This window comes from Trichoderma camerunense, assembly GCF_050948025.1.
Source record: "Trichoderma camerunense strain CBS 138272 chromosome Unknown V8C40scaffold_7, whole genome shotgun sequence".
NCBI lineage: Eukaryota > Fungi > Ascomycota > Sordariomycetes > Hypocreales > Hypocreaceae > Trichoderma > Trichoderma camerunense.
In genome coordinates, this window is record NW_028145363.1 from 1,268,088 (window position 1) to 1,281,623 (window position 13,536).

At 45.1% G+C, this 13,536-nt stretch overlaps 5 protein-coding genes across 5 annotated transcripts; 2 read left to right on the plus strand and 3 right to left on the minus strand.

The window, feature by feature from the left end:
* Positions 1 to 353: 353 nt before the first annotated feature.
* V8C40DRAFT_265042 (cytochrome P450) lies at positions 354 to 2,304 on the plus strand (the record flags this gene model as incomplete). Its single annotated transcript, XM_083219605.1, has 9 exons — positions 354 to 476; positions 527 to 606; positions 681 to 811; positions 861 to 906; positions 966 to 1,242; positions 1,315 to 1,497; positions 1,551 to 1,622; positions 1,670 to 1,901; positions 1,949 to 2,304. The coding sequence occupies 9 exons, from the start codon at positions 354 to 356 to the stop codon at positions 2,302 to 2,304; spliced, it is 1,500 nt and encodes a 499-aa protein (XP_083074358.1).
* Positions 2,305 to 2,881: 577 nt separating this feature from the next.
* Positions 2,882 to 4,227, minus strand: V8C40DRAFT_265043 (FAD-dependent oxidoreductase; the record flags this gene model as incomplete). The annotated part of the gene is made up of 2 exons (XM_083219606.1): positions 2,882 to 3,736; positions 3,787 to 4,227. The coding sequence occupies 2 exons, from the start codon at positions 4,225 to 4,227 to the stop codon at positions 2,882 to 2,884; spliced, it is 1,296 nt and encodes a 431-aa protein (XP_083074359.1).
* Positions 4,228 to 5,433: 1,206 nt separating this feature from the next.
* Positions 5,434 to 6,831, plus strand: V8C40DRAFT_286769 (sterigmatocystin 8-O-methyltransferase precursor; the record flags this gene model as incomplete). The annotated part of the gene is made up of 4 exons (XM_083222576.1): positions 5,434 to 5,623; positions 5,678 to 5,807; positions 5,868 to 5,994; positions 6,051 to 6,831. The coding sequence occupies exons 1-4, from the start codon at positions 5,456 to 5,458 to the stop codon at positions 6,829 to 6,831; spliced, it is 1,206 nt and encodes a 401-aa protein (XP_083074360.1). The 5' UTR covers positions 5,434 to 5,455.
* Positions 6,832 to 7,125: 294 nt separating this feature from the next.
* On the minus strand, positions 7,126 to 9,446 carry V8C40DRAFT_274388 (uncharacterized protein; the record flags this gene model as incomplete). Its single annotated transcript, XM_083220593.1, has 3 exons — positions 7,126 to 8,808; positions 8,858 to 9,335; positions 9,388 to 9,446. The coding sequence occupies 3 exons, from the start codon at positions 9,444 to 9,446 to the stop codon at positions 7,126 to 7,128; spliced, it is 2,220 nt and encodes a 739-aa protein (XP_083074361.1).
* A 2,947-nt stretch (positions 9,447 to 12,393) lies between these two features.
* Positions 12,394 to 13,453, minus strand: V8C40DRAFT_243098 (uncharacterized protein). The gene has a single exon (XM_083215349.1). It carries the CDS (start codon positions 13,271 to 13,273, stop codon positions 12,455 to 12,457), a length of 819 nt encoding a protein of 272 aa, XP_083074362.1. The 5' UTR covers positions 13,274 to 13,453; the 3' UTR covers positions 12,394 to 12,454.
* Between the last annotated feature and the right edge of the window lie 83 nt (positions 13,454 to 13,536).

Below are 13,536 nucleotides of genomic sequence, written 5' to 3' on the forward strand. Positions count from 1 at the left end.
ACTAACTAACATCTCCCATTTCCATTTCCTTTTCCATTTTACAGCACGTATTTATCGATGCAACTGCAGATGACCGCTTGCTGTATGTCATTCAACGGGCTCTAACGCGGCCCTGGACGGGAATTTGCCATGTGGCTGCTTCGCCCTTGCAGGGTCCGGGAATTGACCCCGGTCGATATGCATGACAGGCGTGAATCACGGAAAATTCGACAAGCTGGGGTAGTCATTAACCCCGGGTGAGATTCATGTTACAATTTCTTGGTATGTTCTCTCACTTGCTGCCATTTGCTGTCCCAGCAGAGCAATCTCTTTGCGTTTTAGATTTGCTTGATTTGGTTGATGCTTGAGCAACCATGGTAAACGCCACTTGGGCTCAAGGCCTCGATGTTGCTGGCCTCTTCACTGAACAAAAATATTCATCAAGCGTACTTCTTATTGTTTTTGCATCTATTGTGCATTTAATTTTCCTTCGACGAGTATGTTAACATGAGGTCAGCTAAGAGAATAACTGCTCACTCGTCTATAGCCCAGCGTAATTAGAGATAAAGATGGCAAACCGATCAAAGAACTCAAGGCCAATGCTCGCGTGATGAAATTTGCGCTCAGGTATGAGAATACTTTTCTGTTGCGCAATCGTGGTGCCAAAAGGTGTATATTAATCTGAATCGTGTACTTCACAGCGCAGAGTTATCCAAGCAGGGTAGAGAATTGGCTGGTGATGCGCCATACGTGATTCACAATGGCCAGTCCAGGGAGCTTGTCATTACGCAACCGGATCACTTGAAAGACTTTTACAAGAATGACACTCAACGTAGGAAGTCTTCTATCAGTGTATCAACTACAACTAATTTAGTCATCAGATCACCCAAAGCCAGCCAACCTCAACATGGGCGCATATTTTGGGAGGTAAGCTTGCTTCGGTATGAGATGTTGAAGTTGTGTTTGCTAATTTGCTCTTCACGAAGAATTTTGGGCCATGCTGTAGGTGTTCAAGCAGGAGAGCGTTGGAAAATAATCCGAAAATATTTCGATCCCGGATTTGCTTTTCGGGTCACTGTCGCGGCCATGCCACGAACTCTTGATCTCGTGAATCAATGGGCTGACCAGCTCATTCAACACTCCATTTCATTATCAAAGCCAACAGCGAGCAAATCGTTTACTACTGATGTGCAGAGCGTCGGCAAATTCTTGCCTTTCAAAATTGTATCCCAGCAGTTATATGGCCAAGTTTTCAATGAAGAGGTTAGTTCACTGATTTAAATATTACAACAACTTCTCAATTCTAATATGATACTAACTCGCGGTTTTGATTAGTTCTTCTCGAAATTACTCGAGATGAACTCATTGCATGAGGAAATTTTGCATGACGTGTTGCTAAACCAGCGTTTGACTTCAAAATTCTGGAATCTATTGCCAAGCAAAGCATCTAGGCGTATGGACGAGTATAACCGAAGATGGAAGAAGTTCAACCTGGATGCAATTGCACTGGCAAGAAAGGTACGCATCTTTTTGTCTATCTTTTATCACTTACTCACAAGGTATATGGACAGCAAACCCTTGACTGCCCTCTTGAGCGAATTTACCGTGGAGTAGATCAAAACAATGAGTTGGAAGAACTAGAGGTATGTGCAAACTCTCAGACTCAGGCCTAGTTACTTACATACCCCAGTTTCTACACACTGTGGATGAAATTCTATACACCAATGTCGAAATCAGTGCTGCTGTTCTGAAAACGCTATTCACACGCTTGGCGGAAGACCAGGCATTCCAGCAGTCGTTACGATCAGAAATCATTTCTCAAACAGCTGCCAAAGATTTTGACCTAGCCAAGTATGTCGCGAAAACGGATTCTATGCTCAATTTTCTAGTCATGGAGAGCATGAGACACACGCCTGCATTCTGTGAGTCAAAACTCCTTTCACTTCTCACCGTCTTCTAACTTTTAAAGGGTTCTCTCTTCCCGAGTGCACAGCTGTGGCAAAGACTATTGGAGGATATCAAGTACCAGCAAACACAGCTGTTGTAATTGATTCAGGAAGACTCAATAAAGAGGCAGTTACATGGGGTGTTGATGGTCACGACTTCCGGCCAGAGCGGTTCAAGGAGATCCCACAAAGCAAATGCCGATATGGATTCATGAAATTTGGTGCTGGTGGTGCTTCCGGCAGATGCCTGGGAAAGCACGTCGCTGATATTACTTTCAAGCTGACTATCATTGCTGTTTTGAAGAAGTTCTCGTTAGAGACTCCAAAAGATGAAGTTCTGGCCGCAACACCAGCTGCAGTTACTTTTAGTCCGAACTGAGTTTGTTGAGTCTGCCGAAAAGGAGGGAAGAGTTAGTAGTTTATTTTATATATAAACTAGTAAAAGATGAAGAAATATGAACAATTCTTTCAACGACAGTATGAGTTACTGTTACACTTGAGTGAGCTGCTTTCTGTTCATTAAATAGGGAATAAGCGAAAACAATCATGAACAAAAGGTAAGGCAATGTATCTAGGCAGACTGTTTCTTGTCCTCTGGGATATTATTTGCTAAATAATATGAATACGTATGTAACATAATTCTATATCATCTATTGTTATGAAATAATATTACTTCATTTTTTCTCAGGGGTAAATCTTGTATTTTAAAAACATAAATAAACAGATTATCTCTTTGGGCACATGGTTCGTCATACCCCTATTTTCCTCTCGGCAGACAAGGAGAAAAGCACATGCAGCTAGATTTTCATTGGTGCATAAGTAAAAACGCAGTCTATTACTATGAGGATCCCTAACGCATCTCTGGCCCCTAAATGTAACCTGACCACGTTTTGCCTGTGAACATCCTCGGCCATCACATATCCCAACACGTAAGCTTTCGAACTACATAGTAACACTTAATCCTTGACAACTCGCTTTGAAATCAATGGGCTTTGCGCATTTACAGACTCGTAGTTGTTTGCATCGATGCACGCCTGTCTAGATTTGAGAACCGCAGGGCGAGTTCGCTCAATCATTTCGTCTTCGTAAGCTTGAACGGCTAAACCTAACGCATTCTCCTTTTGCTGACAGACATCATCGCTGAACAAGAGCTTGGTCAGGACAGACACGTCAATCACGCCATGGTTCGCCGCTTCGCCCCGGAACATGGTCATGCCGTGGGCTGCGTCTCCCACGAGAGTTACCGTGCCATTGTGGTTATCCCAGCCATTTGGTCGGGGCGGCCAGTCTTCTAGCACAATTTCCCGGAGTTCCGTATCATCCGGAATGTCGTTAGCAATTCCGCGGAACGGCTCTGCCCAATCACTAGCCAGTGATCGAAGCCATGCCAGACGCTCCCCGTTTGTAGTTGGCATGTCTGTTGGCTCGGCTCGGCCCAGAAAGCCGGCTCGATATGGCCAACTTAGCATAATCTGACACGTCGCAACTTTTAGATCATCCGTTGGTCGTGGCAAGTGGATAAAGGAGAACCAAAAGTAGACATTGGTCTCGGGATCACCACCTTGGAAGAAGTGTACGTCAATCTCTTTACAAACCTGGACCCTTTCGACCGGGAACTCGACACGCATACCTATTAGGCGAACCGGAAGTCGGTTATTTTGATGCGTAGTCGGGCAAAGGTTGCGTCTAACTGCGGATCTTGATCCATCACAGCCAACTATCAGGTTGCCTGTTTCGCTAGTTCCGTCGGCGAACCGGGCTGTAACTGTCGTTGATGAAGGGTAACTGATCGTGTCCAAAGCTTTTGACCACTGACAAATTATTAAGACTACCACTCAATCACGGAAAGTATATGCTATACCTTAATATTAAGTCCTTCCATTAAAAGGGCTAATAATTTCTCTCTTGACACTCTCGAAGCTGCACCAAGTGGTATTGGCCATGCCTCCACCCTTTCCCCAGTCTTGAGGTTCAAATATTGGAAATTGCCGGGTATTCCCTTCTCTGCAGCCTCGGGATTGACCAAGCAATCCTCGAAGCGAGATATGATATCATGCGGTAGAACATTCCGCAAATCCGTCAGAGCCCAGTGAATCGTCAGACTCCACCCACCGCCACGTGCGAATGCATGGTCGTCTCGCTCAAATATGGAATAGGTGTACTTGACACCTGATTGAGTGCTCTTTTCGGATTGATTGAAGTTTCGTATAGCTTGAGCTAGAATAAGACCTGTGAGGCCTGCACCAATGATCAAGATGTGAACTTGCTTCGGAGATGAAACATCCCCCGATGGAGCAGCCATTTTATTAAGCTCGAGTTTCGTGCTTTATGAAGAAGCCAACCTCTACAGTCCAAGATAAATAGCTAAGTAATAGCGAGTCCTTAGTAATGAGTCTGTCAGTGAATAGTAAATTCCTTTGCAGCTCTTATAACCATCCGGTGGTATATGTCATTTTGTCTATAGTGTCTCTAGATTCCCAGCCATATATTTCACTCTAAGCCAATCCACCTGCACAAAGCTCCCTGGGGCACAATATCCCGAGTCAAGGGCGAAATACGGGATATTCAACACAATGGCCTGACACATTTTGTTTGGTAAATCAGACGACTTTGTTCCTGTCTTTGTCAATTTTTCTAGCTTGGATGTCAGCTTTAAATCAAGGACTGTCTTATCCCATAGCGCCTATCTGCATCAAGTAGTTCGTAATGCGTCTGATTTCACCGTCCGAAGCACTTGCATCCACTCTGCTACAGTACGTAATGGCTGTGGATCAGTGCCTGCGTCTCGGCAATGTTTAGAAACAGCGCCACTGCATGATTACCGTATTCACCGTCCATACTGTTATTCCACCAATGGCCTACTGAATCAACCTGCGCTTGACATGCATATTGGTGGTCCGGGCTGACTTTTGCTTTCCCTAGTTGTCCAAGCTTATCACCGAAGGATTCGGGGACTTCTGACAACGCATAACAAGGATGTGTCTACGGAGTACCGAGTGCCGACTCCATATTTGACATAACAAATCATAATGATATAGATTTCAATTGATAATTTTAATTAATCATTTATATGTTAACATGTTGTCAGAAATATGATAAAACTTTTACCCTTAGCTATGCTCTTTATAACACCTGCTTAATCAAGTACTCGTATGCATGGGATCGCTCCCGAATGCCTGGTTTGGCTTAGTGTGCATACCCCGGACTGTCAATGAAAATGCCGGCAGTGAATTGTCCATGTTCGGTCATATTCTTAGAATTCCCGGTCGATCAGGCCGTGCTCCGGACACAACGGATTACTACGCAACTTGCTCCCTCCGTGGCCAAGCAGTCAATGATGATGCCGGAGATTTCGTTTCACGGCCACCAAAAGTAGAGGCAGCTCGGGAGTTACAGAAGAAGTAGATTTCGAGAGCAATCCTTTATCTAGTATTGAAGGTGCATTAAATAGTGTATTGCGAGAAACCTCCGCGTCATAGTCTTTTGCTAGTCCCTTACCCTAAGCTATCATTTGCCTTAGTGATACAGAAATGGCGAACGTTAATGTGAAAGAGCTTATCGCTCAGGTCAACGCGGCCGCCCAGCAGGGTGCGGCTGGTGTTGACGACAGTGAAAGGAAGCAACTGTTGGCCGCGGTTGATAAACTGAGGGCTTCATATGAGACTCCGTTCGAAACAACAATAAGAGTCGTTTTCTCAGTATGTTAATTGTAAAGAGGCAATTTACAAGCCATGACACTGACACATACGTAGGGTCACCAAGCCATCGCTATTCGTCTTGCAGTTGACTCAGGACTATTCGATGCTGCTGCTAAGCAGCCCCAAGACAACATCACCGTCAAGCAACTGGCGAAAGACACAGGTGTCGATGAGTTGCTAGTTAGTAAGTGGATATACCATCTTATGTATATTTCGACGGATAATCGGAACTAATAACTTATAGCACGCTTTGTTCGATTTTTGACTGCTATGAATGTTTTCAAAGAGCCAGAGCCTGGTCGATTCGTTGCAACACCACTCTCTGCTGCCTACGTCTCATCATCGCCTCTTTCAGCAGCCGTTATTCACATGTAAGTCTGCTCAACTGTTCATCAGATTAAATACGTGCTAAATGTTGTGTTTACAGCACTCACTTTATGGTCATTGCTTCACAGCTCCCTGAGTATTTTGCGGAGAAGGGGTGGAAAAGCCCACATGATGTTTATGACGGCCCCTTCCAATTTGCCATTAATACCAAGGACAACTATTTCGAATTCTTGGGCTCCAAACCTTATTACCAGAAAGCTTTCAACACTGTCATGACAATCTCTCATCGCAGAAAAGGCCGCAACTGGTTTACTTTCTTCCCAGTCGAAGAGAAGCTCGGGGGTGTCAAGCCCGATCAAACTCTGCTTGTAGATGTTGGCGGAAGCCAAGGTGGAGACATCACTGCGTTCCAAAAGGCATACCCCAATCTGTCCGGAAAGCTCATCCTGCAGGATCTCCCTGTAGTGATTGATGATATTAAGGAACTGTCCGCAGGGATTGAAGCTCAAGGCTATGACTTCTTTAAAGAGCAGCCTGTCAAGGGTGCCAAAGGCTACTATCTACGAACCGTGCTTCACGATTGGCCCGACAAGCAAGCTGTTCAGATCCTGGAAAGGGTTAGAGAAGCTATGACACCGGATTCAATTCTGCTTATCAACGAAACAGTTATTCCAGAGTCCAACGCCTCCCTCTCTTCTGCAACTGCCGACCTAATCATGATGGTCTCATTTGGATCCCTGGAGCGCACAGAGAAGCAATTCGCGGAACTGTTCGCCAAAGCTCAATTGGAGCTTGTAAAGGTCTGGAATCCCACGGATTTTGAGGGTGCTTCAGATATTTCAGAGCAGGCCAGCCTGCTGGAGGTTAGGCTTCGAAGATAATTAGCTTGCGGCAGCTAGGTTCAATACAGTCAAGTTTTACGTATCAAGATAAATATGACTTCACATGCCGTCTTGAAGTAAAATACTTTGCGTATCGTGCGTAAATTGAACAAATAAATGCAATTAAACTTTTTGACGAATCTGGTAAATATCTAATAATTCCATCAATCCCCACATCCCGAGATACGACCCTAAATCCTAAGCGGACCAGTAAATTTAGGATCCCACGTAAAAGGATATCAAAGGACGATGTAACCATCAGAGCTATTTCTACATATTCTTATAGTGTTGGCCTCACTCAAACAACATAATGGGCGCATTGACTACAGTGTCCCACAGGTCAGTTCCACTATCGTAATCGGGAAACTCGAGCCCATGACGACCGATCGATATGTCCAGGCGACTTTCCTGCCCTTCCTCTCTATATCCAGACTCTAAAACCTTATAACAAAATAACAAACTACTCCTAGCTGCATCCATGATGCTCTTATCAATGGGCTTCTCCTCTGAAACTGATTTTATATGTGCTAGTGAACAGGAAAACAACACCAAGGGTTCCACTGCTGTGTCGCCAGCTCGAAGACAGCTTCGTGCGGTATCAATAGCGCATTGGATAGTTTGGGTCAATTCGCTGCGTGAGAGACTGCTGATAAGTGGAAACGGACTCTCCGTAATGTTGTTGATAACATCAGCACAGACATGGGCTGTTGCTTCCCACAAGAAGCTGATTATGATGCTAGACCCAGAAATAATGAGTAAAGAAAAGTCATCCTCTGGCATGGCATGGCTGTTCTTCTGGCTTGATAACAAGTATTTGAGTAGAAAAAGAGACGTCTCGGTTGCGGCTTTATGAGAAAAATAAAACAAGGGGTCAAAATTCGCTTTGGAGGCAAAGCTTCCATGAAGAGCCAAGAGGCAGCGCCGAATAAGACTGCTGTGTAGCTTCTTCTGAAAGTCAGACGGCACTGCGCTACCTGGAGCGACTCTTGTCGTAAAGAGTTGAAGATCCTTCTCCTGGGACCGGCAGAGAGCCTCAAGATCAGCACTAAGCTTCAGTGCCTCATGATAACTCAGTTCTGGCTGTAAGCTACTTAGAAACTGCGCAATACGCATTCTTAAACGCATTGTTTTCATCAAAAAATTGGACATTGTACTCTCAGTGAAGCCACCCGTTTCGGTTGCAGGCTCTGAATGACCCTCCTCGCGGAGATCGACGTCGTTGAAGTTGCCGGGTGGCAGACAGTCAAATGCGTCGTTCGAAATCGACATCGGAATGCCCGAGTCGAGTGATGATTGCAAACAGTTCTCCAACACGGCTGCCCATAGTCGCCTCCTTCTCTCGGCTTCAAGTTGTGATAGGTGGGGGAAATGAATGCTGGGTTCCTTATGCAGCTGTAGTCTCAGCGCCATTCTCAGCGGAAAGTCCACCGAAATCCAGTCCAGCTGTGAAGTTACCAAATCTGTTTTCCGTGCAGTTATTAATAAACAAGATACCTCCAGCATATCCAAGTCTACTCCTCGTACGTCAAAAGCCCTCATCAACCATGCCTGAGCATCGTATGTCCATGTCGAAGCCATAGACCGGAGCTGAGGATCGTACGCGTCGCTGTAGCCAATAAAACAAGTCCCAATAGCCAGGACTAGAATCAGCTTGCGCAAAAACACATCCGATACTCCCCAAGGGTTGATCCAGTAAGACTCATATTCCGCTTTGAACGAAGGAATGTGAAGTATGCGAATCGTAGACTCAAACGTACGGAGATAGTTTTGCATGAGTTTGTCACAAGTGCTGCGTCGGGGCAGTTTGATAGGTCCATCTATAAGTGAAGAAAGTCGTGCTCGCTTGGATGAGCGCATAGATTGGATGCCACGTGCATATTGGTAACACTTCTCTAGCATACCCCGGACTTCTGCAAATTCTCCAGTTGGATCAGTCATTTGACCGTTTATGGAGCTGAATAGTCCCAATCGGTCGAGCTTCAAGACGTTAGCAAACTGGATACTTGCTGTAGGATTGTCAACATACGCCGGCAATTGTATGCTCTTTGAAGTGTTTCGCACAACCTGTCGCAGGCGAATCTGCTGGTGGAGATACTGAAATGAAACGCTGACCATCATCTTGTTGAGCGTCCAAAAAGAGAAGATCAGGGCTACTGAAGTCGGGATCACTGCTTGTCAATGCGTGTGATTGGTTCTGAGTTCCCACGCTCGATGATGACCGATGTGTATCGACTTGAATAGCGCTCTTTGGCCTTGATTCGTCACTGAATCCAGAGCTTGGAGAGGTTCTCTGATCCATAGGCAGACTAGCAGATCCCGCCAAGTTGGTACCCTGGAATGAGCTGTGAAGCGATTGTTGAGCGGGCGCCGGAGCGGGCGCCGGAGGAGGGCCGCTTTGCGAAAAGGATGGTGGGCGATAATAACATGTCAAGGCAGATTGATAACAGGGGCCACAAGGCTTAGCACGGTCACACTTGACCTTCCGTCGGCGACATTCAACGCAACTAATTCTGTCAGTTGCGTGAAGAAAATGCGCGAGTGTGTTGAAACTCTTACGCTACAGCAGGCCTCCGGCGTTTGCGTGGGGGGTTTTCAATGTAAGGCAAGTTTACCATATTTTCTGCCGGGCAAATGGCGAACAAACGATTAGAAATTAAATCACCAAGATCGCAGATGAGACACGAAAGTGTTTTATAGGTACTCAAAGACTTTTCAGTATTGGTTACATAAATATGAACACCTACTAGGTATGCACGTATGCACGACTTATCTCTTGCTTGTTTACACGTGAAATCTCGGCACCCCTAGAAAATTATTTCTAAATAATTGCTCTTGTACTGATGTACAAGGGTAAATAGTCTACGAAGGATCAATATTTACAAGGGTGCGAACATGGCAAACAAGGACTTAAGTAGGAAGGTCATCTGCATTTAGGCTTAGCGACTCGGCTGACGCTTGATGTTTTACATGACTTATTATGACTTATTAACAGTAACTGGATTTTCATAACAAACAGACACTAAAACTAAAGGATTTCGTAAGTATTATAGAAATATGGCATTTGAGATTCTTCATAATAAAGTTTCTAATGAATAAAAGCTAAAAAAAAAACATGTATTGATCTACTACACATGCCAAGTATTACGATTGATTAGTTCAACGGCGAATTGTTTAATGGCCGGCTGTCGCACCTTGTACCTTCTGTTTTTGGATTCGTATTACCATTACGCCAGAGGCCTGGCGTAAGCGTATTAAACCACGAGGTTTCCTTCCTAATAGAATGATGAGTGCAGATCAAGTTTTGCTTATATTAACGGCTTCCTCGGCCAATATACCCGGATGATCTTCTTAGAGCTTGTTCTCTCAGGAGTAGCTTGGCGGGGTCCGCTTTCATCATCAAGACTACTAACAAGTATGACAGTTGATTATCGCCAAGATCGCCGACTCTTCGGCCAAGACGACATTATTCCTCTTCGGTATTTAAGCTTACAAACTTTTGCCACGAATACAAGCATCAAACGCATCATAGAAGACTGCCTCGAATTGGGAACTCGTAACGGCCAAGCAAGTGGACCTTCTGGAAGAGTCCTTTTACCTTCGCCCATGTCATATACGATCTGACCACTGACGGCTGCCGCATAGCCTGCAAATATGCAACACACTGACTCTATCGGGAATATCTTGGCGATTGATAAGGACGGTGGGGAGCTGGGATTGGACTTTAGCTGTAAATCTGTTTTCTCCGCAAACCACTTGCCTCGGCATAAACCCACCATTATCCATATTGCCAATATTCACCCACGATATGCTATTTTCGATGCTATGCGTTTTAACACCGTTGAAATTCCATTTGGCTCAATTAAATAGAGCCAGCCTTCCACTTGAACAGTCAGCACGACGATGGAAGGTCACAGTCGCACGTCCGGATCTTGGACGACACAAAATATGTCTCTTTTCTGCCTTTGGTCTTCTAGAAGCCCCTGATCTTGGACAGTGCTTTGCTTTAGCCTCAATTAAATGGGGGAAGTGGTGGGTTCATAAGCGGCTATCTAGGTCCAGACCGACTTCTTGTGGAAATTTCGCCGACCATCCATCGTATAACGATCTAGCGGGAATCGAGCCATTTGTAAAGATGACGGGACGGGAGGAGATTATAAAGCCGTGTTAAATATCGTGTTGTACTAGATCCCGCTTAGTCTGCGATTGATTCGTTTTCTAGACAGGGATTATGGAAAAATGCGAAGCAGTTGGGCGATATTCTTGACTCCTTTTAGGTTGAGCCAAGCATACAACACTGCTTGCACTATATGCTCCCAACGATTTAATCCTTTTTAAGACCTATATTTATTTCCTAAACAAGAACATTTTTTTTCTCAACCCGCCTTGTCAGCTTGTTCAATAAAGCTCGTGCCCCATCCTCCAAATTTTTAGTAACACTTGATCCGGGGTAGCGGCATGTGTGTACATGTAGGTATGTTTACAAACAATATAACACAATTGTCGAAGACGTCATAACTCAATGAACTCTTATACGGGCTATAGTCTATGTAAGGTTACTGAATCGTATAGCAGTGCTTACGAGCTTTTCTTACGAACTTTTGCAATAGGATCTCGAAGACTCCACCCACAATCGCCCGGCGTAAGACATCTAGCGCTTCTGGGCAGTACAAGTCAGAGCTCTATAACCACGAAATATAAAAAGCCATCCATGGATATTTGGATTCATTTTCACTAGCTACAGCGCCTCCGGAATAATTACGTGTTCTTACATGTAACCCACACGGATGGGTCCATGGTCGAGGGCTACCGAAATATACTGTCTCGTAAACCAAAAGGAGATAAGGGATACCTAATAGTTATAGAGCTGTGTTGATGAGTTAGATTAGCATAAAGTTGTATCTAAACGTTTTCCCTGAGAATTTACCATCGTAGGCAGCTAGGAAAGCTTCCAGTCTGCTTTGGTGATGTCCGCCGCCTTTGTAGCCATGGCATATACCAAGCTTTGAATGTTGCCCTGGACGTGCAGTAGGAGAATATTGGCGTCGATAACCCTTGGATTCTCCAATCCAGTTCCCTTTGACCGAGATTTCATCTTACCTCGGCATCTCAGAACATGTTCTGATCGGATGTCAATGTATCCCTGAGATCTCCTTCACCAGCTCTCCGTAGTCCCCCTTGATGAAGTTTCATGACCCAGTTTAACTCCACAATCCTTAAGCTTCGAAGCAAAAGGATCAGCGTTGACGATCTTTTTCGTATTTCTGATGCGGCTCGCTAAGGCCTCAAGGGCTATGGGGTGTGATTGTCACCTTGGCACCGAAAATTGATGGCGGGATGCTCGGCCACGCCCTGGATATTAATGTGGATAGATCCAGGAGAGACGGGATGTTGCAGATTCAACACAGCTCTCACGTAATTACATGGATCAAGGTGCATATGTGTGTTGACACCTGTAAGTTGCCCTTTCTAAAGAATAGATGACTGTTAGGGTAGCATGATTTGAGTTGGTAGGATATAACGTAACAGTTTCTTCTGATCTTCTACGCTTGGAGATACTTGGACTGAGTTCAGAAGCTTATATTGCATATCTGTATAATGACTAGTCTGAAAAGTCATCGGAAACTTATTGTACTGGCATGCTCGTATCTTGGCATCCAGAAATGATCCATTCACCCTCCTTCTTTACCAGCGTGAAAATATTCACGCCCTTACTGACCGTCTGGCCGTTTATGTCGATCACAAATGGCGTCCACGCAAAGGCGAAATCTCCACAGATTCGAGCCTCGACGTCAAACAGGAGTTCGCGAATCTCTGATGGGGACTTGTCAATGATTCCTTTCAGTCTCACCAGCAGTTCATCCCATGTCGAAGTGAACAGCATGTTGTCTTTTCTTCTGGAGTTTGTGATGCCACTACCCGTCACAAAAACGGACGGTATTTTGTCCCAGTTGCCCTCTGTCATATTATCTAACAAGTAGTCAATTGGTTTCATAACCTCGGGGCTGACCGTTTGTAGGATAGGAGATCGCTCCGGGCCCTCAGGAAGCTGGGTATCTGCAACTCCAGAGATCTTCCAACCATCTGCAGTCTTATGCAGCCCAAAGACGTTGATTCCACGGGTAATCTCCTTATTGTCGAAAATTACTTGATATCCGGCCCAGACAGCCGCGAGATCTTCGTGAATCCAGACCTCTGGGCCTGGTTCCGCAAGTCGTTCTTCAAATTTACTCGAAAGGTCGCCAAAGGTTTTAGTCACTTTCTCTTCAATTCTAGGAACAAGATCTTTGAAGCGGCCGACCCAGAACTCGTCTGGATGAGATAAAATGCACCACCCGTCTGGCAAAACATGTTCGAGAGCTTCACTGAAGGGAAGTTGCCTCAGTGAGATTGAGTTCAAGAACTTCTGAACTGTGGCCAGCACTGCTTCCTTTTCGTCGGCCATGTCGTGAGTGGCGTTACAGGCTTGATAGATGAGCTCTTAATCGGTTGAAAGGAAAAGCTAGAGACAATGTCTTGGATTCAAACAAAGGTCAGTCGGAGTTCTAATTGTGCAGGATAGAGAGTGAAGCAATGAACGTCAGCAAGATTAAACCCGCATCATCCGACATGTCACCAGGTGACTTTAGCGCAGTGACACGCGGCTATAGCCTCCCAGAGATACCACACGGAAACCTAGAAACAATGTATGGGTATAAATCTACAGGG